We start from the raw sequence: 25424 nt of genomic DNA on the forward strand, positions 1-25424 counted from the left end.
AATAACCTGGTGCACATGTGCGTAGAAGTGCGCGGCAGAGAGTTCTTCTGTGTTTTTCTTTTTCTTGTCGGGTGTTTTCTATTGTGCGGTGTGTATTTTTTTACCCTTTTGCCTAGTTCCCGCGCAAGACAAAATAATTCATCGTGTGTTTAACACATCATGAATGGATTAGCTCGCTAGTTCATGATTTGATCATGATCATGGTGACATCACCTTTTCAAACTTAGCTGTCCATGCGGTAGCCGACTTTTTCTGCGTGCTTTGCTCCAGTAGTTGCCTGGTGTTTGCTGCGTCTGTAAGCTTTAAGCAAAATGCCTGTCAGCTATAGCGCCTGTCTGCAAAAACATCAGTCAGCCTCGACTTTGTGGTGGCGATTTTGCTGCGTGTTCTTAATTCCAGCGCTTTTCTTCCAAGCAAGAAGTGGTCGCTCTGTAAGCAATTTCACAACTGCCTGCCCTTTTTTCCCGCTCATCCTAGCCTCGTGAAGTGCCTTTGAATGTCTGCTGTACAATTCTGGCGCCCATCACTCAAACTTTCCTTTTGCTTCATTCTGCATGCTTTACCATTCTACTCAATCGGTGATAACCGTGACAGCTTCTAAATTCATGAGAATTTTCAGCTTTAGTTAGAGTTCGCGTGAACTGACGATGCCTCCTTCATGACGTACAGCTACCGCTTGTTGCACTGCGTTTCGTACTATCGATAGCTGGATGCCGTAGCCAGGTTTCCAGTGCAACCAGTGCGCAGAGCAACACCCCACCAGTTGCCACTTATTTGCTTATTGTCTTATTTCATACGAAGTAGAGCGCCTCACTCTTCGAGGCCAAGGCCATGAGCTGTCGGAAAAAAACTTGATGGTGTCAGGGATGTATGCTGCAGCTTCTTTGCTAGAAGTAGCCAAACATCGGGGTTTGTTTCTTAACCTTTTGAGGCCTATCAGTCCTTAGGGGTGCCGTAAGGGCTCCACTATAAAGCTCAGAAGCAAACCCCATCGCCTGTCTACTTTTGGCAAATACGGTACGTGCACACGCGAGATGGGTTAGCCGGTTTATGGGTTTATGGGTGTTTAACGCTTGAAAGCGACTCAGGCTATGGGGGACGCCATAGTGAAGGGCTCAAAAAATATCGAACATCTGAGGGGTTCTTTAACGTGCACTGACATCACATAGTGCACGGGCCTCTAGAACATCGCCTCCATCGAAATTCGACCGTCGCGGCCGGGATCGAACCCGCGTCTTTAGCGCCATAACCACTGAGCCACCGTGGCTGCCATAGATGGGTAAACCATAGGAGACTTTGGGATCCGGTGCATTAACATCCGAGCCCGAATAGAACAAAAGTAATTGAAAACCTGACCGTTTCAGGGTGCAAAAGTAGTCATAAAGAAGTCGGTGTGCGCTAAGTAGAGGTAGGAAGAGGTGGCGAAATCAGTAAAATAAAACCAGAGAATATGTGCTTAGTCACTAAGACTGAGAGCGGATTGAAGGTGAAGTGTTGCAACCTTGCGAAATTTTAAGGTTTGTGGCCAGGCCTCGTGTTGGCTAGCATGGTGACAACCACCGCTGCTCCTGTGCGAAAGGGCGGCCTTTAAATATTTTTTCTGTCTATAGGCGAGCCGTGGTATAGCGCTGCTCCTTCACCGGGCCAGACGCATCAGCGATGAGCGCCTCCTCTGGCGGTGCCGGTGGAGCCTACAACCCAGGCTATGCCCCAGGATATCCCCCTGGCTACCCTCCAACCAGCTCGTCTAGTTACACATCGGACGCCTCGAGACCGATGGGCTTTGTGGATCCTGACGAGCCGCCGCGGCGCATGCCTACGCCACAGCCAAGTTTCCCGGAGTCCTCCACACCCGCCGCAGGTGCGTAGAGGCTGCTGGGTGTACTTACGGAACAGCATCGTTTCACTTGTGAACTTGCATTCGTCTCCCTTACATGCGAACATAAGCTTGTTGACTGGCACTGCGCTTGTTAAGTGCAATGCCCCCCTCCTTTCCCAAGAAAAAAAAAAGAAAAAAGATGGACTGAAAAAGCTCATACCTTCAGGTTAAGGCGCGTGATCGGTGGTGTAGCTGGTTTGCGAAGTCATTAATGCAGTGATAACGCCACGCTTGACTATCACTGCCACTACACTGAACTGCCATTGATCAAGCACAAATAACTGCAGTAGCCTATGAATAAGTGAGCGGATTCGTGGCTGAGGGGCAGAATACTTTGAATCACGGTTCGGCTTAGTGCTTCCGTTGCAGTTCGAGGTTGCCCGAAATTGCGTTCATCGGAGAGAGCCGCAGTGTTGTACTTTTGTATGCTATCAGTGTCTACGTTTTAGTCCGACAGCACTATTGGCCTCATAGCCTGGAAAATGCGGTTGTGTGGTGAAGCCTCTGAAGGTAGTCACGTGATGCGAGAAATGGCGGGAAATGAACCGAGGCTTTGAATGAGGGTGACCTTGGCTAACCTGGAGAAGTAACAAATATTGCCGCGACTGGGTTTCGAACCCGCGTCTGCGCGAACAGATCAGCCTCGCTGCCACTGCACGAGAGCACTATGCTCTTGTCGCAGCCAATCGAGCCTGGTGTTAAACCAACAAACTCTCGCGCTGGGCATTGCGCGTCGTGTCTCCATGAGGATCCGCCTGTGCGCAAGTCATGTAAGGAAAGGAAACGCGCTTTCGGAATGGCGCTTTCAGGTAGGTGGGGTTGGTTGTCACCTGAAAAAACCTGCTTTAGCACAATACTTCCTGATTTGCAATGCTAAACCCCCAGCAACTTTTTTTTGCTCTGGGCCTTCCAACGATGGTGCATTCCTACAGTGATGGGAATAGGGCATGTGGACGCGATGTCGACTACGACGACGCGGAACAGGGTAAACTAGGTTAGTACACCTAGCGCTGGAAAAAGAAATGCCCGGATGCAATGGTTTCCCTTAAAGACAGTCGACTCGTTACGAGCGAGATCTTAGTTAAGATAGCTAGGTATTGGTAACGATTACGCAAACTATTCGTGAGTGCTATTTGCTTAGGTAAAGCTGTTCACAGCGCTTATGTTCTCAAGATGCGTTATTAAAGCAAGATGAGTGCCCCATGTACAAAAATAGCACCTTGGTTGGTTATCTATTTGGGAGTGAACAGCGCAAAACGAAAGGAGGTAGACAGGAGAGATTCGACAAGGAGACAAACGCAGGAGACAATTAAGCGGGAGACAAGACAGAAGACAGCGCTTGTCTTCTCACTATGTCCCTTCGTTTTGCACTGTTCACTTCCAAATATACAAAAAGTGTGTTCGGACAGTTGATAAAGATTAAAAAGTAAAGTGTCCCAGCCCGTGCCATGTCCCCATTTACAGAGGAAACGTGTCAGTCGTGGGCGTGTTTATTATTATCCTTTCCAGTCGCTAAGCCTTGATGCACGCAGCAAGAAGCTGGAAGAATTTCATTAAATTATATATTAAATTTTGGAGTTTAACATCCTGAAGCGACACATGTGCTTTGAGGGACGGCGTAGAGGAGGGCTGTGGGTAAATTTAGAACACTTGGCGTTCTTTAGCGTACTCTGGCAGCGCATAGCACAGGGGTGTCTTTTGTATTTCGCATCCATCTAAATAAAGCCGCTGCGGCCGGGATAGACCCGGCAAATTTGGGATCTGTAGCGGAATGCCTAAGCCACTGAGTCAGCAATAGAGCGAAAGAATTTTAATATTTTTCTCTGTCTGGCCTAGCCAAACCGAGACCTGCGCTTGTCTGTTCACCCTGGTTCGTTTTACCTCCGACTGTTATTCTGCAAAAAAAAAAAAAAAAAAAAATACGAGGACGTGAGTGGGACAGGCCACAGCGCTTTGTCTTTTAACGCTTAAAAGTTTTTCTTTGGTATGAGTAACCAACTAACCAAAGAAACAGCCTTGCCATTTGGATTTCGATTATGTCCAGATGCACTAGTAAAGCCAGCGTCCACCGGAACTGAGGCTTATTCACATTTATTAAGATTTCATGCACTTATTTCCAGCCGACAGTAAGGAAAAAAGTAAAACAAAGAAATATCACATAAAGAAGGCCATTCGCCCGGGATGTTAGGACAGTGGAATGATTCATCCGTAGCCCGCAGTAACCCAACGTCGAGGTTCGGCTTGCTGTTTCCAGCAGCTTTGTATCCGGAAGTGGGAGCTCTTTCTTGCTTGTGCATCAAATATTTGCATTCTCGGGCAATATATAAACGCTGCTTTGAGAACACGTCGGGCTGCTATAGTAAGGAATGCAGTAAACGCTGTTAGGAAACAAAAGTAGCAAGTGAAAGGAGGTAAATTTTTATCGCGATAGCGGCAGGTCGGGCGTTCGTAGGGAAAGCCATGCGCGTTGAGACACTAATTCAGGATTGGTCGAGAGGGTTGCGACGTTATACCCTTAATTCGCTTTGGATTGATAAGAAGTAAAACTCAATTTAAATTGTGTCCAAGAGGTCATAGCATGGCTGAAATGTCATTAGACGTACAGGGGTGCAAAGCAAATCAGTTACGCTGAAAAGAAATTTGGGGTAATTAGTTGAGAATCGAACTCATCACCCTTGGGTTTAGAGTCATACACTCTACCCCTGGCCACTGAGGCACGTTCGTTCGACACGGCTAAAGGGAGACCATATGTGTTTTGTGGTTTATCACGTGGTCTGGTATGCCAACTGATGTATGCTAGTGAGTGTGTGTAATTAGAGACGGACTGATTAACAAAAAAAGTAGCAAATAACCATTAACGCTGCCGCATCATACCCTTAAGGCAGAGCTTAAGTGTCCCCTTAATTTTTATTTCCTCTAATTCTCTCTTTTTGTATTCAGCAGACAAGGCAAAGGAAAAGAGGGGCTTGTTATGATATACATGACGGAAGCCAACGGTCACCGAAAATAAGGAGCATACGGGATGTTTTTTTGAATTATTAATTCTGTTGTTCATCAAAGGGAGGTCAATTAGGTAATAATTTTTTTAAATAATTGATTAAAAAGCAGAAGAAAAACAACTACTCGACGCCAGTGGGATCCGAAACTACGACCCCGGAATTTCGCGTCCGATCCTCTGCCGACTGAGTTACGGCGACGGCTGTCCATTCTTCGGCTTTCGGGGGTATTTATGTGTAGTGAAACCGAACCTTGAGAGTGTATACACCTGCGCCATCCTTGTCCTTAGCGGCGGACGTGGTACGTTCTCTTCTACCGCGAGTGCCACGTAGGAACGTGATCGAACGGTGAGGGCGCACATGTGCGCTCTGGGCATTCGCTAGACCACGCAGTTTGTGTCGCATTATTTTTACGCATTGCATGCATACAGAAACCTTCCCGTCTGCTGCCACAGAAATGGTTCCTGGGTCTTTGTCAAGCCACATACGTGGCTTTTATCCCAGGAATCCATCCAGTGAATTCTGGAAAATAAATCTTATTCTTAACCTTAAAATAGGTTAACCTCGTTTCCCTCCAGGGTACCCATCACCAGCACCGGAACCAGTTTCACCTGCGACTTTCTATCCTCCTGCTCAGCCCAGCCGACCTCCGCCGGGGCGTACTCCATCAGAATCCTCTGTGTCTCCCGTACCTGGGGCTTACTACCCTCCCTCCCAGTCTAGCGGCCCCCCGCCGGGGCGTACTCCATCGGTCACTTCTTTGTCTCCCGTACCTGGGGACAACTACCCTCCCTCTCAGTCTAGCGGCCCCCCGCCGGGGCGTACTCCATCGGTCACTTCTTTGTCTCCCGTACCTGGGGCCAACTACCCTCCCTCTCAGTCTAGCGGCCCCCCGCCGTGGCGTACTCCATCGACAACTTCTTTGTCTCTCGTACCTGGGGGCTCCTTGCAAGCAGGACCTGTTCCAACTATACCGGCGCTGATGTCATCAGCGGGGTACCCCAGGGGCACTTACCCACGTTACAACCCTCCTCCCATCAGCGCGCAGTCTATTTACGGGTCATTAAATGGATACAGTACTAACGGCTACTCTAGGTATGCAGGCCCCGTGAGCGGCATGCCCTACCCACCGACTACGCCCAGCAGACCTTTTATAACGGACGGACCGTCATACGGGCAAAGCTGTTACGCTCCAGGAAAGGTGAGCCGGCTGTGTGGTGGTAAATCTGCAACAGCGGAAAGAATCTCAATTCCCCATGATTTCTGGATTTGAAATAATCGTCCTGTATGATAACAAATTGGCGATTCCATTGGAATTAATGTAGAACAGGCACTGGTTAATTTCCACATTGATCGAATCACAGTACGATGCGAATAGCGATGCGGGAGGAGTGTTCACCCGGATGAATGCAGTTAATGCTGCTTAATACGAACAACGACAATAGCTCTGAAGTCGCACGTGATGGACGACAAAAACGGACTCGTTTTTGGCCGTTCTTTTCGTTCGTCTCGCCCTCAGCGCTGTTTCTGTCCAAGTTTTGCGCAAAATGTTTTTACTTTTTAAATTGAAATCTTGAAGCAGTCAGTTCTCGAAATGCAGGCGCACGTGTAAGAAGAAAATTTCGGTTGTAACTATTTGTTTTCATTGGCGCTTTCTCAGCATGCTGCACAAAATTTATATAGGTTAAGACACACTGCCGCGTGAGTGAAATGTGCAGCCCTTTGATTAGCGTGAATGAATGTCCGCAGGGAATTATGTTGTGCATGGTGCATTTGGCTTCAGGGCTGTGCACTGTCTGACGTCCCAGCAGGACTAGTTTTTGTCGGTGCGCGAAACGAAGTAGAGCACAGCGATGGAGTGTGAGCAAAGTGCAGGGCCACTTTTTAATGCGCCTATTTTTTTTTTTAGTGGTTTCAAGTGTTGTGTCCACTTGCTATTTGTTCTGCTTGTGTCTTGCGGTTCTGCTTGCGGTTTGTCAATAACGTTCGGGATCATGGGAAGTGGGGCGGTAGCCAGAGCTTGTTCTATGCGAAAGAAGCCAACTTCCTTTGAAGACAGGCTGGGACAGCACAGACAGGCACTGCTGTTACCGCTTTTCCGTGTTGTGATTGTTTGAGAGGAAAAGTAGTTGAGTAGTCACTTTGGACAGAAGAGAATATGTTCCCCGGGATGGAGCCGAACTCAATGCTTCCGCATAATGCGCGTGGTGTTCTACCAACTGAGGTTAGGTGATGAATGCCTCCCTTTCTGCTTTCTATGGTACTTTACGTTCACTTAACCGTAGCCTAATCCCACTATGGTTCACCAGCGTCACACGAGTACCCCATTAGAAATGCAAGCAGTTGTAGTGGTCAAGTATGCATAATATAGTAAGACACGCGTCATTTGTTTTGTGGTGAGTGACGAGAACCTACCCACAAGAGAAGAGGGCGATTCGCTGAAAGGGGCATTCTGTACAATGCACTGTGCTTGTTTTCATCGGTGCGGCTCCATCTACCGTAACTGAGGTGAAAGAGGGTGCTTCATTCAGCCTCCTCTTCCTTCTATGTAAAATCCGCAAAATATGCTGCTTCCTCAGCATCGTTTTCCGGAGTGCGCAAGAATGCCTTTGATTTCTACCGGCTACTTTAAATGCTCAGCATTTACGAGACAGCTCTTGGGCTTTCACAATGGATTCCCGTTAGGGTCTCCACAGAGGTGCCCATATAGGTCATATAACTTACCGCTGCTCTTGTGTACACGCTTCCTCCCGTGGTAAGTGCGGTTCTGCCAGCGTATCTCACGGTTAATGCGTTTTCTGAGGCACGAGTATATATAAGCAACTGCTGCGAATGTCTGCAGGTAATGTGGTTGGTCTGAGAATGAATCAGTAAGCTACTCAAGGGCACAGCGACACTAAAGCGATCATTGGAGTGCAGGACTGGAACTATGTGATGGCGGCTATTTGAGTTTGCCGTATTTCAAAGGAGAACGAGGCTACTTGAATTTTCTATGCGTCCGCAGTGTGGGCTTAGCGTTCCGCAAGACAGGACAGGCATCGAATACATCTCTTTAATGGACGTTCAACAGTTCCCCTTTATGGGCTGCTCCCAAAGACCTTAAATATGACGAGCATTAATTACATCTTTGAAAGGTACTTAAGAGATGGCCAGTTTTTTTTTCCTTCAGTGCAAGAGCTAAAAGGTTATTATGTTGCTGTATGTGCAGGGAACCCTCAAGACATGCGTGACCTTCAATGTCCACCAGGATGTTGAGGCGCTGAAAAAAGCCATGAGAGGATGGAGTAAGTGCAGAGACCAGCGCTTAACAGAAGAAGCGCCGTTGGTTGTAACACGCCACATGTGCTTCGCTTTTTTTTTTATAATTGCATTGTTGCTACGTTATCGGTGCATTATCATGCTTATCGTAGATAGATTTTTGTACACCGCATGGCAAAGCTTTCGTGGTACTGTGTGAGTTTTCAGTGCGGACTTTAAGCGTAGAGTTACCGTACACCGCTATCGTTACCGTCACTATCCTACGCTAGCTAGTGCATAAGCACGCATGAGCCGTTTCTGCAGGCTTGGTGACGACAGCAGTAGTGCCGCGGAGGAAAGCCAGAACATTCCCAGCATGCTCGCGGTGAAAATGTGTACCCAGCGCATATCAGTCACGGGTATCAGCTGCGGCATATGGAAGTGTTTTGCTGAACCTTCTGTTTGTAAGCGGGAACGTGCTGTCACAAGTAAGCCAACTTTTTCTGCCTTAAAATACGACTATCACGCTTAGCCTGTTAATCTTATCGTCTTACTGTTATTCGAGTAAAGTTAAAAAAATGCGTGGCAACTCAACCATTACAATATTGTTGGCAGTCATCTTACTAAAGTAAGAGCATTGCATTTGTCAATTTATCCAATTATTGAACTTTCGGACAAATAAAAATGAAAAGATACAACTTCATCAGTAATGTGGAGCATTCGAACAAGCAAGTAGTCTGTAGCTTCTGGAGATGTAGTACGACTGCAAGAAAAGTAAAAAAATTCCCCTAGGTCGCCGCACTATTATTTATGTGCGCATGGCTCCTTATGAAGCGCTTGATACTTGCGGGTCGCTGCGACGGCATCGTCATGCGATTGTCACTGGGATAGCTGTCAGCACACATCAGTATGCTCCGTGTTGTCCGCTTCCATCTGTTCTAGCGTGTTGCTAAAGCGCTGCCTCATTAGACAGGGCAAGTTCAGGAAATGTGGAGTTTAACGTCTCGAAGCGACACATGGCCTATGTGGAACTTCGAAGTGGAGGGTTCCGGATTGTTTTGGACTATTTTGGGTTCTTCAACGCTTGCTGACATCGCACAGCACACGGGCGTTTTTGTATTTCGCTTCCATCGAAATATGGTTGCCAAGGGTATCGAACCCGCGACCTTGGAATCAGTGGTCGAACGCCAGAGCCACAGAGCCACGGCTGCGGGTGGACAATTTAAGCTGTCAGGGACAACAGAAGACTCAAAAACAACTTATCTGTTTACGTAATTTTTTTACCACTTTGACGGACAGATGCAAACCTCGACAAGAACACTACAAAAGGGAAAATTCGCATAATAGGAGAAGTGCTTAAAAACGCTTCTAGCTGTGCAAGGTGACAATGTATAATTACATCATGCGTTGATTACGCTCCAGTTGTCACTTGAGTTTTCTTGCAGTGCTTGCGACAGTCTACGTGGCACACACTGAATGATATGCATATTTACGTTGACTGGACGACAGCGTACAATGCGTTCAAGAGACCAGGATATAACTCAAGAACGAAGCGGAAGGTTCCCCTGAAAGGGGGCTCTCCAGCCAATGGCGTCCCCTGGTTAATCTATTGTGCTGTGGCTAATCCCCTTTAATCTGCTCCCCCCCCCCTTTTTTTTCTCCCACTCGTGATGTCCCGCTAGCAGGTCCAAGGGGATTAACCACGACGTCAGTGGAGGAGGCCATCTTTTGCGGGGAATTTTCCGCTTCGTTCTTGAGTTTTATCCGAGTATATATAGTGTTGTTTAAAACAACACAAAGCCCGTAGGTTTCGATGCTACCACCGTGACAGTGACACCGAACCATTGCTGGCGCGGCTATGTCGAAATCAATGCCGCGTTTTCTTCAATATCCTGCGCTTGTTTTTCTTCGGCTTTCATTTTTATGATCTGAATACGTGTATTACATTTACCAATACAGCGTGTTCGAGGCAGCAACAGAATACTGTCGCGCAGGAAAATAGACAGAGGAGGATTTTGTGGTCCCTGGCTGTGAACGTGAACTGCCCCTCCAATTTCCGTTTTGTTTGGTGGTAACTAGAGGAAAAAGAGGCTGGAAAGAGGAAAAAAGAAAGGTAACGCATATATATGTTTCAGTGAATGATTGGCCTTCCTAATAATGCCACCAACAGAGATCAAGAGTCGTATTTTGTAACAAATGTGTTCCTCCTTCAGTTTTCGCCTTTTTTCTATTATCTAGTTCCGTCTTCGATGCCACTCTTCCGTTACGCATGAGGCAACTTCTAGACAGGTAAAAGGATGAACAGAGGAAAGATTTGCTTCAAAGTACGTTCGCGCAATTATTGTGAGAACCCACTTATGATCTGGATAAAGAAAGGTTTCAATAAAATAAACTTCAATCCACGTATTATCTGTTAGGAGAATTTTCTCTTTAATCGGAGCTAAAAACAGTTTTTCCCTGAGAGCGAATGCTTAATGCGAAGTCATTTGTAGTAGAGTGGCGTGAGTCTCGCAGAAATGTTTCCGGCTTTTTTCCTCAATTTGGAATTATAAGTTCAGCGATATATTATACAGTCCTAGGAGGGAAAACCGGCAGGTGAATCATTCTACTGTCCCTGTCGTCGCATGGTTTCATACGCAGTCTGGTGTGCTATCCTGCGTCGAATTGAAAATGTTCGCTGCACACCTTCAATTTCTTCTGGCACTTTTCCAATAGGTTTCCCAGCTATCTTTAGGCAAAAATTCTAAATATACCAGGGCGAGATAGGTATAGGCAACTTAAAACATGTTGCTGACCAATGCACGTAGTTACTTTCGCGGCATCATCAAACGCGGCTAATTTCACCGATTCCGCGTTTGAGAGCGCTGCGGTCGCGGCGCGCAAGCCCATGGTCACATGACATTTTTTTCATCTTTTCGCGCATTTTGACAGCTTATCTACAGCACACATAAACAAACAATGATGAATTAGACGTTTTTTGGCACGCTGTACATTTTTCCAGCGCAATTTTCGCCAGAAGCGCAATAGAAGGAAGTTTAATTTCGCCAAAATTTGTAGGTATTGAATTAAACAGAGCACGAACATACTCTGAGTAACGAAATACAATGGTCAACAACGTGGTTGAAGATGAATCCATTTATCTTTACTCTGTATATTTTTAATCTTTGGATAAAGATAGCTGGGACACCTGGTGTAATAAGCAAGTCACAGCTTTTCGCATGCGCTGGTGATTCGTGAGCGTTAGATTTTTTTGTTACTGAATATACGCGTAAAATATGCTTAAACTTTACATAGAACTCTATTCTTATTCTTGCGGCACTAGCACTCGCCACCAAGTCGATGATTATCGGCCCTTCTTTCCCCTGTGGTGCTTTTTCCGTATTTCGGAGGTCTTCCAAGAAGTTTTGCGTTTTCTGTTAAAAAATAAACGTTGATCATATGTGTAAATGTGGGTTCCATGTCTTCTATTTCAAGAGCGAGCACTATTTAGGGGTTCTCACCGCATAAGTTTTACAAGTGAGGGGCCCCATGATGGCACACTCACCAGAACCGTCGTTAAACAGGAAACTATTTATAATAAGGGAGTAACTACTCATTGACACCCACCCGAGCGCAGTGATACGGCTACAAAGGAAAGCTATACAGCTTTCTCAGAAACTTCGTAGTTAAAGAAAAATTCGTCCTGGTTCGGGGACGACTATATTTATTTATAAAATTAGTCTTTGATAAACTTAAATTATATTTATTTATAAACTATATTTAGTTTAGGCCAGTTGGTTGCAACCGAAATATCGTGCACTTGTATTTAAGTGCACCTTCAAGAACAACTGTACTTCGAAATTAACTCGCGGTTCCTTCCTGCTAGGCGTGCCTCACGACCCTCAGTACGTCTTCGGCACTTCAGAGCCAATCAATGAAGCCGCATATTCAAAGTTCCTATAGCATTCGTCCCTCATTGGTCTTTCATGAATTATGCTCTAAATGTGTATTGAAATAGAACGTCATAAAATTGTGGTAGCCCTCGTTACGAACACTGAGATCACTAAACCCTCGTGACTAGGCTATTTGATCTTACAGGCTAAACCTCACGAAGTTGAAATGTTCTGGCGCTTCTATACTTTCACTAACTAGAACCGGACGTGGTTAGGTGATGGCGCACTTTTTTTTTCTTGCCTTTGTTACGTCACCTTTTTTTTTTACTCGGACAAGCAAGCTAAAATGAAGGTAACTACTTCATGAAAAGTGAACAAACTGGAGTTTTAGACTTTCCAAATGGGAGCGTTAACTATTCTGGTCCCGTTTCTTTGAATGATTTCTATGCTAACTGCCGGCGAAGCGCCTACCCCCACGTCTCCCATTTGTGCGTTAGGAACTATCCATCCGGCAAGTAGAACGTGTTTGTTTGTTTACTATTGCCGCGTTCAAGTTTCAATGACGCACGCGCAAATCCTAATGTCGCACAGCTTTATTAACTGGGATGTTTTGGCAGGACGTCCGGGCTGAATGATTAGCAACGTGACGCACGTGATAAATTTACAGCTACTGACAGTGTTGGCTGTTTAGCTACGTAAACGAGTGGCAGATCAATTGATTCACTGGATTATTTTTTTTTTATTCCAGCTACAGACCACGCAACGATCATTGACATCTTATGTGCAAGGTCGGAACCGCAGCGGCAGGAGATCGTTGCAGCATACAAGCAGTCGTTTGGACGTGTAAGTTTTCCATTCAAGTTTCTGCTCGCTTGATACAGTGGATCTGGAAAGGGGGAATGGAGAGAGAGAATAAAAGAAACCGGGGATGGCCCTTGTGTGACCATCGCAGGACTTGGTGGATGACGCGAAGTCCGCCCTGCGCGGTAACCTCGAGGACATCATAGTGGGGCTGCTGTACCCGTTGCACGAGTACCTTGCTCGCGAGCTGCGCAAGGCCATCGCCGGCCTGGGCACCGACGAGGAGTGCCTCATCGAGATCCTTTGCACTCACAGCAACAACGACATCAGGCTCATCAAGGAACACTACCAGAGAAGTGAGCTGCCCTGCACTAAACGCAGCGTGGACTTTGCGGGTGCTTTGCGGGTGCCTTGGTTTCTCCTTTCGCTCTCAAGTTCGGAGTCACTCTCAGGGCACTTTGATCCTACCAGTCATGAAACTCCTCACGGAGCCCGTGAACGCCCAAACTCGAAGGTTAGCAGGCTGGCACGCGCCCCGTACCATTCACAGGAAAATACGCATAGAATGGAGAAAAAAAAATTACGAGTCGTCACCAAGACAGTTTGCTCAGGCCATATTTTTCGCCACCATTTATTAACCTCCTAAGGCTGGCCACTGGTCATGGCCGGGTTTTAAGTCCGAGTTTCGTAACTGGCAGGATTGAATCAGAACTTTGACCCGACGCACCGCGGCCATGGGACGGGGCCCAAATAACGCGCAGCTCGCGCTGTTTTTTTTTGTTCTTACGCTCGTTGTGCCGTATGTTCGTGGAAATATTTGGATGTGTTTGCCAGATTGCGTTCTCGACTGGCTGCGTTGCAAGCGCAGTTTCCGAGTGAGTTGCGCACGTTTGGAAAGCTGAAGACAAATGGTAGCACATTCACATCTTTTTTTTTTATATGCTTATCACATGGTATTCCTCAGCGAAGTGCGAAAAAGATTGCCGGCTAGGCAAAAATGCAAGCATCACCTAATGCTTAGTGTGAACATCAAATTAAATTTGCCTTTACTACCACGCGATGCTGCTCAGCATCTCATGTTTAGGCTGCTGCTGAGTTTTTTTCTATTAACATATGAAAAAACACTCGCATACAGTATGACGTATGAAATTTATTTTTATATTTGCAGTATTCAAGAAAGACTTGGAGAAGGACATCATTGGCGACACATCTGGCGATTTTCGACACCTTCTTGTCTCCATGTGTAATGTAAGAGAACGCAGATTTATAAGCAACCAACTTGCGTGTTGGGCTGTTATGGTCCAATAATAATAACAAAAAAAAGAACGTTTCTACTTCCTCGGAGCGGCGAGGCGTCCACCACCATCGGCTTTTGAGAACCGCTGATCGTTTTCCCGCTTTCTCTCTCGCGTTTGTGTTGCAGGCCCAGCGTGACGAGGGCACCCCTCTGGATCCAGTGCGGGCGCGCAACGACGCCGCTGTGAGCTCCATAATTCTCCTCTGAAAAGAAGCACCAGTGGCGAGCTGGAGCACTTTCGGTTGGCAAGGCGCGGGTCCATGTCGCGAACCTCTGAATCGCTGAACTATAACTTGAGCTATGACAGGGGTGGAAAGCGCAATTAGAGATCCTGCTTAGGTCCTTTCTTTTCTTCGCTGACAGTGCTTAGCGGCAAAACGAGGCCTTCGGAAATCTGTGCGCAATCCCAAAGCCAGAGTTTCTCAGAGTAACACTCCTGAAAGCTTGTTTGTTGACATTAACACCGTTAAGAACCTGCCCTCTCCCAAATCGAAGTCTGCGAGGATTATTGTTTTGTAGTTGTTGTTGCGGTTGTTGAACTGCCATTAGTCTAACGCGTTTTAGGTGAAGCGCCTAAGATGGAGCGTTGTTTTATGTTTTGACACTTGGAAACACTTGGAAGATTTGAGAAAGCTGTATAACTTTCTTTTGTACCACGCTCAGGTCTTCCTAAAAGCTCTCATGTTTGAATTGCGTGTTGGAGCTACGCGGAAGTAAATAATTTGATGCTTTTATGCGACGCGAGTACTGCGATGCAATTTGTGTCCTCGATACGCCTGAAGTTTTTATAGATTTTCCCCTTTGCTTTCCCTGTACTTCTCTTCAGTCGTCTTGAGTACGTGTGCGGAATTTCAAGGCGATCTACGCATTTTTCAGAGTATGGTGCGCTTTCACACGTACCGGGCCTGTTAAATTGTTAAACAAATCCGAACGAGCACCATTTGAGACCCCCAAAGTACTAAAATTGATGTTCATGGCATCACAAAAGATTAGTCACAAAATACTCGTGCATGACGCACTCGACGGATCCCACAAAGCCTACTGTGCGTTCTGCTACAGAAAATCTTCACCTCCCAGAAAAAAATAAAGACATGAACGAACGCTAGGGAACGAGGAACGTGAAAAAGGTGGCCATGCAGCCGTCGGGACAAATTTTAGTGCGACAGAGCTGCAGTATGTGTTTGCCTAAAAGCCTGAGAATACTGATAGTTCTAGAATACGGACAAGAGTGTGAAAAGAGAAGTGTGCACTGCTGATTGTGACGGGAAGAGGAGCTTTTTAAGCGGGAGTTGGCGCAAAGGAGCACACGATAGAGGTCCTCAGGAAGTTCATAGAGCAAGCATAAAATATTACTTCCCATACATGCCATGCAAGCTGCGGTGCAGTCGTGCACCCGATGTCTGGAAACTATGATGAATATAAAAGACCTATGAACTGAATGAAAACCTTTGTGTTATGTTGCAGGGGCCAGTAAAGAAGTGCTATCGAAGAACCCTTCAATCTTTATTCGCTTTAAGGGGGATTATACAGGTAAAAAGGTGTGGGGATATTTACGGCGCACCCTGAACATGCGTATAAATATTATTTTGGTTTGTAACCCTCATCTCTAAGGTTTGGCTACCAAAATTCAATCCTTTGCCCGCGCACATCTTCTTGCTGCGCCCATGGAAATGAAAATTCAACAGATAAACATATAAAGTAATCAGATACGGGAAAGAACTCAGAGCTACAGAATATACTTAGGTAAGGTGAATGGCCAGGATATGTGGACAAAGCAGCACTGCGTGCGCCGTAAGATGCCGTCTAGCTCAAACGTGGAGAAAGAGTTGACCCTGTTTGTGCGCCCGAGACTCTGTAGCTTTGCCTTCTTCCCGCGACTGCCTGCAGCAGCTGCAAAAAGCGGGAGTGCTGCGCTGGGGCACGGACGTGTCGGCGTTCAACCGCATCATCGCCACTCAAAGCTATGAGCAGCTGCGGCTCGTTTTCCGCGAATACAACGCACTCGCTAACCACACTGTAATGGAGGCCATCAAGAGCGAGATGAGCGGGGACATCAAGAACGGATTCCTCGCCATCGGTGCGTACTGCTCTCCTGCACGTTCGCCAAATCGTACCTGTCAAATTGAGAAAAGGAATTTCGCTTTCACCCTGGGTGGCTTAAATCGTTCCATGGAAGGCGTAATGAAAGAACTGGAGTCCACGAACGCCTGCTTTCACTTCGGATGTGCACTGGCGTACTGGCTTAAAGCGCACTTATCCTCAACTCGTGCCAGTTGCTACGCTATGCTTCAGTGCAGAACAATCTTACAGCCGGCGTCTCTGAAAGAACCGTAGTAATGCACAGATAATGGAAAAAAAAAAACGCCTCACAGGAGTTTTGTACTGGCCGCCCAGAACCTAAATGTCCGGCCGTCCTCAACTGGTGCGCTTACAGGCGGGTATGCGCCTCCTCCAAGCTTGAAATCACACATCATTCTGCGCTTCGGTGCCAACCACTGACATCAGAAGTTTAGTTTTCTGACCACACATGGCGTGATGATCCGTAGTATTCTATATTTTGGGCCATGAACGGGCCTGTATTCTCCTTATTGGGCTTTCACTACCGTAGGGGGGTTACAGAGCTCCGCGGGGCAAACGCTTTCGGAATCCCGCGCGTGTGTTTGCATCACGAGCGATGCCACCAGAGGGCCAGGCGATTCGCGACTGGCATCTAGCTGCCATTTCAATTGTCGGAAAATGGCCCGAGCTGGCAGGCTTTCTTGCTATCTTCATCTGCCTCCAAGTCCACGAACTTCGCGCTTATATTGCTAGAACCTTGGGATATACCGGGTGTCCCAGCTAAATGTAACCAAACTTTTAAAAAAGGCGAAGTGTCCTAGTCCAGTGAGACCAACTGAGAGTTGTTAATAGTCGCGTGACCTAGTCTTGAGTATTTTTTTCGCTCTTCAAAGGTCATTAATTAGTTAAGTGTAATTAGCTAACTTTTTAATTATTGACTTCAGGAAGAAAGTGTCAATGAAAAAGTTTTAGATCGACTCGAAAAACCGCTAGTAGTGCTGTTTCCGTCAAGTTACGATCTATGTAGCTTCATTTATTGGCCTTAAAAGAAAGTTATCACGTGACCAGTAGCGGCGCGCCATGCCTGTCACGTGTATCGTGCACGACGCAGCATGCAGTGAGCATTAGTGCATTCGCCCGCCGTTACAGACAGCACCTCCAGTAGCGAACGGAGCGCATTGCAACCGCGCCTTCTAGCTTGTGACACGATAAGGCTGGACACTCCATGCATGTTCAACGATAGCAAATAGAGGAGGCTATGGAGAAGCTATCTCGAACCTGGAGGCCAACGGCAGGTGCCGCTGATGCACTGTAAGGCATGCCACTCGAGCTCTCTAGACAGGTTTCTGGACGTCTATATTTTCCACTGCATTTTATCAGCCTTACGAACTTTCCAGTGAACCAGTGTTTAAATGGTAGCGACACTGAACTGGTAGGCATGAGTGGTCCTTTATTGATACTGCTTGCGGTCTCGGAAAATGAACTCCAAGAGGAATTCGTGCAAGCCAGGAATCGCTCTACGCGTGCGATTGCAGTTGACTTCTTGGAGTTGACTGCAAGAAGACTGACCCATGTCTTGCAGTTGACTGTCGCTATAGCAAGGAGCTGTATCTGTCTTTTGATAAATGCAAGGATGACTGAGAGAGCCGGCGACGGTGATTCAAAGACAACGTCTTGTTTATGGCACGGCAAAAAAATTCGTCTGAGCTGGCACACATGTTTTCTCTCTGTCAGTGAAGAGGACTAATCCACGGTCTTGAACATTCGCAGCGGTCCACGAGAGTCGAGAGTTGAGCTGCGAGGTTACATGATTCTCTTTGCGGTGTCGGAACGAATGAGCAGCTGAGCTTATTTGCAGTGTACTTGATTCAAATCTTGATAGGCGCTGACTTAAAAATGCCACTTGCGTTATGCTCCCGAATGTACACTAGCTGCACATACATTCAAGCAAAGCGCACGGCATCTTTGCTTGCAGGTGTTACATGGTGCGTGACTAAGTCAGTCTCTTTTTTTTATTTGCAGTGAAGTGTGTCTACAGCCCTCCCTTTTATTTTGCGGAAACGCTGTACTACGCCATGAAGGTGAGTTGGTACATCTTTCTATAGGAGCAGTTAAGGCTAAGTAGTTGAAATGCAAGTAGCATGATGAATATTCGTTTTCTGGCATCACCTGCGCTCAGGCGAAGCCTCACTGTAGTTTCGCTTCAGATTGGGCTAAAGCATGGACAAATAAGCTTAGCCTTCCTCTCCTTTGTGCCAAGCACCCAACAGCTGTCAGCTAAGAATCATAGATGTGTTGCCTCCACCGCTGCCTCCACTCATAGAGCTGCCACTTCCCACACATGAAACTAGACTCGTGACGTGCATCTAATTCTGACACTAGAATTGTTCATCTAACGTAGATGAAGCTAAGAGTTGTTTCTGTCGGTCGCGGAATGAGTCAGTTAATCTGGTCAAGAGCGAACGACTATGAGTTTCTGGTTTACAGGCGGTCTCAGAAGTGTTCGATTACGGTCCTGCCTTCCTGCGTTAAAAGCGGCTACGACACAGAATATAATGCACTTGTTTTTTTTTTGCAAAATAGTCATTCTCATAAAGGCACATCATGTTTCTGTTGAAATTCCAATTTGTACTTTTACCGGGTAGCAGAAGTGCCAGTGTGTCAAAAAGGCGATGCCGAAAGACACTAATGTGGATAATTTTCTCCCGGGACAAGCTCTCGGTAGTGTACAGGACCAACGCCGTTAAGTAGCATTATAGAGAGCATCTGACGTAGGATTGCCCTTATTGCTCTATCGCAGGGACTCGGCACCAACGACAGGGTGCTCAAGCGAGTCGTGGTGTCCCGCTGCGAGAAGGACCTGGAGCTGATTAAACAGGAGTACCTCGACAAGTACAAGGTGTCCCTCGCCAGCGCCATTCAGGTACGCGACGCAGTCCGTTGTGGGCTGGGCGATTTTGAGGACAGTAGAGATCAGTAAAAAAAATGGGGAGTAAGTAACCTGAATTATGTATTTTCAGCCGATTGATCTCCGCTTGGAAATTTCTAAAGAAGAAAGAAATATTTAGGTTGAGCTTAAGCTTAGTCTTTGCAGCGATCGAACGAAGGAATAGAGCATCCCCCTCACGTATCAGAGGTCCCGGGTTCGAATCCCTGAGCCTGCCTCATTTCTCCATTAGCAAAAAAAAGTGGCTGCTCAAATTGAGCGACAGCGCCTGGGGGGCTGTCTGATCCCGGCGAATAGAGCTGACGACCAGTGAGGTTATGCTGGTTAAGGTTTAACCGCACTGCAGTAAGGTACAAAATAAAAAATAAACAGCAGTTGGTAACAATGGGTCAAGGTCTGCGGCGTCCTGTATTACTCTGCTTACCAATCAGAACAGTAAGAGTCTCAGCTTTTCATTTTTTGTCTATATATATTATAGTCGAAAACAAGCCAGAGGCATCGAAATTATCGCCTTTACAATTTCGTCGTCGGGTAACAAGGCAAAGCTTTAACACCAAACCACACAGCGGTCGGTCATCCTGGTGCAGTACTTGGCCAGTACCTCCTGTGTGAATACACTACTTATACCTCGGCCCTCAGTCAGACCTATGCCATAGCGATAGCGTACTACGAATCACTGGTGTCGGACAGGCTGCCATTGAAAACTGAACTGGGAACTTCTAACGAAATGACATTACCGAGTGAGGCTAGCCTAACTTTGCTGTCCGAGAAGCTTTTGGGTATCGAATAAGATGCCATAGGGCTTAGCGCGGTTAGGAGAACAGATCAGGCATAGGCTTATACATCGTTAATGGGTATTCTGTTACCGCGATTTATCGAGAAAACGGGAGGTAGGTGTGGTGTTCTTGATCATTAAGTATATAGTTGCCACATCGACAAATTCTTGAGCTTAAATGAGATGAGGGTAGTTTATGATTAAATGTATGGTGTAGTGACATAGCCATGATGACGAAATATGGTTTTTTGGGGTTTAACATCCCGAAGCAACTCCGGCTATGAGGGACGCCGTAGTGAAGGGCTCCGGAAATTCGACCACCTGGGGTTCTTTAACGTGCACTGATATTGCACAGTACACGGGCCTCTAGAATTTCGCCTTCATTAAAATTCGGCCGCCGCGGCCGGGATCGAACCCGCGTCTTTCGGGTCAGCAGCCGAGCGCCGTAACCACTTAGCTACCGCGGCGGGTCACGATGACGAAATAGTCGAAAGATTCCATGAAGACGTCGAAACGGCAATAAATAAAGTGAAAACGGAGCACAATGAAGAAAGCGCTTGAAGAGCAGGTGGTGGTAAAAAACTGTGTACTGCAGGAATGGCAGATGGAAGCGGAGAGTGTAATTTGCAGAGATAAATTTAATCAAATCAATTCATTTTAGACGTACTACCAGCCTTCCCAGGCAGTTTTATGGAGGAATGGGGTGTACACGATAAAAATAAAATATGAAAATTATGAATAACTTCTTCCACAAACGCGAGGATAGAAAATGGACATGGAGGAGCCTGAATAAGCGGACGAAAAATGAAACAGACTTCATATGGTGCGCTAATCCCGGCATCATGCATGTTGTAGTGCTAAACAAAGTGAGGTGTAGCGACCTTGAGATGATCAGGTCTAGAATTAGCCTAGATTTGAGAAGAGAACGAGAAAAACTAGAGGGGGGAAGTGCATAAATGAGTTAGTGGTAAGAAGGAAAATACAGGACATCACACGAGAACAGATATTTCACTTTTACAGAAGAAGACGATTTTAGCGGGCGTAGAGATAATGATTAACAGTCCTACCAATATAATCATAGAGTGTGCATAGAAGTAGAGGGCAGGGCAACTAGGCAGGATACTGGAAAGCTCTACATGGTGACAAAAGATCTAACTTAGAAACCCCAGTCCATAAAAGTCTCGGTACCCGTAGACAAGATAGGGCTAGCAGAACTGTCTAAGTTGATCGGTGAGTGAGTGGTATCAGGAAGTATAAGAAGGAAAGGATTGGACTATCTCTAAAGTACAGAGGTAGCCTCATGACAACGAAAAGGAAATTAGGCATGAACGAAAGACAGATGTGCGCACTAAGGGACAATCGGAATGCATTCAGAAGTTTGGATGAGTAGAGTAGAAAATAATTTTTATACGAATCTGTGCAGTAGCCAAAGTAATCATCACAGTAATGGCAGAAGTAGTGATGCCGGGTAAACTCATGTCCTGGGATAACGAAAGAGAAAGTAGGGAAAGCCCCGCAAGCAATGCAAAGAGGAAAAGCGGAAGACCGGATTAAGTAATTTCAAAGCTATTGAAGAACGCTGGAGATGTTGCTCTACGGAAAACTCTCCACCCTTTATACTCAATACCTCAGGACCGTGAGCATACCGGAAGCACGGAAAAATGCTAACATAGTTAGCCAGAAGAAAGGCGATTTCAAAGAGTTAAAAAATTATGAAGTGATTAGCTTAGAAGGATGTGGCAAGGTAATCGCTAATAGAATTAAAACAACCTTAAACTTCACTCAACCAAAGGGCCAGGCTGGCTTTCGGAAAGCGTACTCAACAACAGGCTATAGAAATGCCCAGAATATAACCAGTGACATTCGTAAGTAACGAAGAAGCATTTCATTTATTCTAAACATCAGCAGTCATGCAGACAGTGCATAACCAGGGTGTAGAAGAGGCACATGTAAAGGTGCTGGAACATACTTACAGGGTCTGCACAGCGTCCATAATTCTCAAGAGTTAAAATATCGATCAGGAAGGGTGTCAGGCAAGGTGACACATTATCTCCGCTGCTATTCTCCGCGAGTTTACAAGTGGTGTTTACAAAGCTGGATTGCTAAAAGTTGGAGGTGGAAGTCAATGGCAAACACCTTCGATTTGCTGGTTTGTAATACCTTATTTGCTGACGACACTGCCGTACTAATAAGTAACTCAGGGGAGGAGTTGCACTGCATGATGAAGACTTAAGCAGCAAAAGTATAACGGTGGCAAAATTAATATGAATAAATCTAAAGTATTATTCAGCAGTCTGGGAAAGGACCAAAAGCTTAGGATAAATTAGGCAGTATTGATGTTTGTAAGAGAATACGTCTATCTAAGGCAGGTAGAGGCCGCAGATCCGCAACAAGCAAGTGAAATTGCCAAGAGACTATAACAATTGGATAACATTCCTTAGGCGGGCACCCTCAGGTCATAAACAGCAGCTCCCCAGTATCCCTCGAGAGGATTGAGTATAATAGTTGTATCTTGCCAGTACTCAAATACGGAACAGAAATTTTTAGGCTAATTAAAATGGCTTTAAATTAAATTGAGACAATGCAGCGAGCCATGGAAAGCAAAATGGCAAGCAAAATGGCAATGGAAAGCAAAAGGAGCCAATGAAAAGGTTTTGAAGGTAGCTATAAAATGCACGCATTATGGTGAGTCAAGGCCACTCAGCCCTCAGGCCGCATAGAAGTCTTCAAAAGTGATCCGATAAATTACAAATGTTAAAAAAATTCTTACGCCTCGCGACGTCATCCGGTGCCAGTCTCTCCGCACGAGTCCTGCCATGCGACGTCATGCGGCTCGTGTGACGTCAGTCATGAGAGGCGTTCACTGGCTTCTAAAAATTGGCGGTGGTTTAGCTCTGGTCAAACCTGGAGAATTGCGAAAGCAACGAGGAGAGAGAGAGAGAGGCGATGGAGAGCGCGCGGCGACGGCCCGGCATGCTAGCTATGCGCCGCTACTGCGCATGCGCAACTGTCGAGCGCGGCGACGGCGGCGTCACGCGAGCTGTGCGCCGTGTGACGTCACTGCTCCTCGCGCATGCGCAGTATGGCCTTTCGTCAGCTCCGCGAAATGGCTCGGCGACTCGCGTAGTGTTACTTTCGCAACAAAACCGCAACGACGTTTGCAGGCGAAGCAGGCAAAGGAGCTATGGGAAACAAACCTCAGTTCCTGGTACCCAAGCTGAAATCAAGAAGATGAAATGGACGCAGGTTGGGCATGTAGTGCGGAGGATGGGTAGCCGGTGGTCCTTTAAGGTAATCGAGTAGGTTTCAAAGTAAGGAACTTAGCAGAGGGTGGCAGAGGTAGGCAGGTGAGATTAGGGAGTTATTCTTGACTCCACATCGGATACGGCGGTCGGCTGAAGGCGTTTTACAATCCTCTGCTCCCTTAAGATTGCACAGACTATGCGCGGAGGTATTTCAGCCGCTTAAGAGAGCTCGCGGTTCGTATACGAACATGACACTGCCAGACACTGAGCACCTCACGCGATGGAGAAGCGAGGGCAAGAATGAGAGCTTCCTAAAAGGCTATACCAGAGGGCTATCGAAAAATTATTTAACGAAAAAGAAATGCGTTTATCGCGCATGCTTTAGGAGGATAACCATGATGGTACATTGTGGATGTATCGTGCAACTACCAGTCAAGAGGCGTTGACTCGCAGTGAATCTATGATGAACACCTCTTATTAGCAAGATGCGTTGTTGGCCGAATTGGAACATTTCGATTTCAACGAAACTTGCTGCGCTTTTTACCACAAATTAGAGAGGAATGGAATGGCGTTAAATTTACAAGTTTTACCCAGTACCATCCTCTCTATCCCGTGATCGTCTGAATAGCGCAAACTTTCTCGTTCGAATATCTGATTACTTATTACTAAATAAACATACTTATGCAGCTGTAAGCATAGCCTGCAAATAGCGCGCCTGGTTCTAGTACTGTTCATATGTAGCCTGACTGATACTACGCTTTACGGGCGCAATGTGTGGTCCGCTCTCAACGCCGCGATTTTGAGCACGGATATCTGTTACTTCGTACGTGTACTGTTGTCAGTCCATCCACTTGCCTTTCCTCTCCGGCGCAAAACGGCGTTTCTCTGTCGCAGTCGGACACGTCGGGCAACTACAGGAAGGCCTTGCTCGCCATCGTACAAGGGAACTGAGCTTCGGGCTACTCGACGGCCAGCTGCTGAGCTTACTGCCCGGACGAAGCCTGCCCACAGGAGCACCGCCGAGGCACTTGGAAGGGAGCTGCTCGAAGTTTGAGTGCATCAGCGAAGCGTCTTCCCGGTGGCCTACAGCAATAAACTTGGGCCTGGCCATTTTTTTTTTACTCCTGGCCGTTCAAGAAAACCATGCAAGATTTATTACTTTCCGCTTTTGCGTACTTCGAACGTTGTTCAGTACCATGTTCTTTTAAAGTTGCTGTGTGATGTAATTTGGCGTTGTCTTGAGGTGTAATCGCGCTGGGCATAAACAGCCATGTTTTGCCCTCACAGCGAACTTACAGCAATTGTTGTGGAAGCGATAGCGTCTGTAACTCTACGCGACGACTACAGGTGTATCCTTTTGTGAACAACTGCAACGTGCTCTCTCACACTCATACATTCGCCCAAACGTGCCCACTTGCCTGAAGTCAACTGCGACGGTGACTGTCTACGGCCTACTAATTGTATATTTTTGAGGAGCGAGGCAAGTCCTAACGAACCAGCGCGGCAGCTTTTTTCGCTGTGCACGGTTGCATAACGCAGACAGTCACGAAGAAGTAGCAACACTTGTGAGGATTTCTGGATGCCATTTAAGTAGCTTTCCGTAACTACGCCGATATGCCCCCGTTGCGTCACATTACGCGCAAGTGCTCGAGACAGAATGTTCTTTTTCTTGCTACTGAGTTGTCGTAAATTCAGACCTTGGTCTTCCTCTGCTGCCCCTCGGAAATAAACGCAAAACAGGGGAAGAAACCAGAGTTGTCAATGTGCGGTGGCCGGAGAGAAAGCAGGTTTCGCTTTCCGGATGGCTATTTTAAGAGGCAAGCTTTCGTCGAATGTGAAAGGCTGTGTTGCGTAAAACGAGAAAGCCGATTATAGTCGAAGAGCGGCACTCTGCTGCTTGCATGCATTTTCTCTAGTCGCGAGGTGCTGGCCGAACAGCTGCGCGCTCGAGTACCGCTGTGGAAACCGCACAGCGTCGCCCGCTCGGCGACCAATATAAAAACTGTGCTATAGTCGAAAGTGAAATGGCGGACGCTGCCTCTAACAGGTGAAGGGGCAAGGGTGGTAAAAACTTCATAGGAATTTCGCAGTGAACTCGTTCGAATGGCCAATCACCAAAGCAAGAAATGAGAGCTGAAAGGGGACATCACTTTCTACAGGGATCGCTTGATGTAACTTACGGTAAAGCATCACGACTTTCTCTCTTCAATGCATCTTCTGTTGTAAACATGTCGGAGGAACAGGACAATCCATGAGCATGAGGTTCAATGGGCGCCATGCTGACGCAGCAAGTGATCTCCGAAACTCTGTTTCAGAA

At 46.6% G+C, this 25424-nt stretch overlaps 1 protein-coding gene across 1 annotated transcript; it reads left to right on the plus strand.

The window, feature by feature from the left end:
- Window positions 1-1659: 1659 nt before the first annotated feature.
- On the plus strand, window positions 1660-24131 carry LOC149353340 (annexin-B12-like). Its single transcript, XM_089577324.1, has 13 exons — window positions 1660-1861; window positions 4265-4273; window positions 5547-5816; window positions 5868-6076; window positions 8084-8159; window positions 12733-12827; window positions 12937-13141; window positions 13954-14033; window positions 14209-14265; window positions 15970-16159; window positions 18163-18221; window positions 18941-19063; window positions 24002-24131. The coding sequence occupies exons 1-13, from the start codon at window positions 1660-1662 to the stop codon at window positions 24056-24058; spliced, it is 1632 nt and encodes a 543-aa protein (XP_089433450.1). The 3' UTR covers window positions 24059-24131.
- Window positions 24132-25424: the final 1293 nt, after the last annotated feature.

This window comes from Amblyomma mixtum, chromosome 3, assembly GCF_055824585.1.
Source record: "Amblyomma mixtum isolate Tamu chromosome 3, ASM5582458v1, whole genome shotgun sequence".
In the NCBI taxonomy this organism is placed as follows: Eukaryota; Metazoa; Arthropoda; class Arachnida; order Ixodida; family Ixodidae; genus Amblyomma; species Amblyomma mixtum.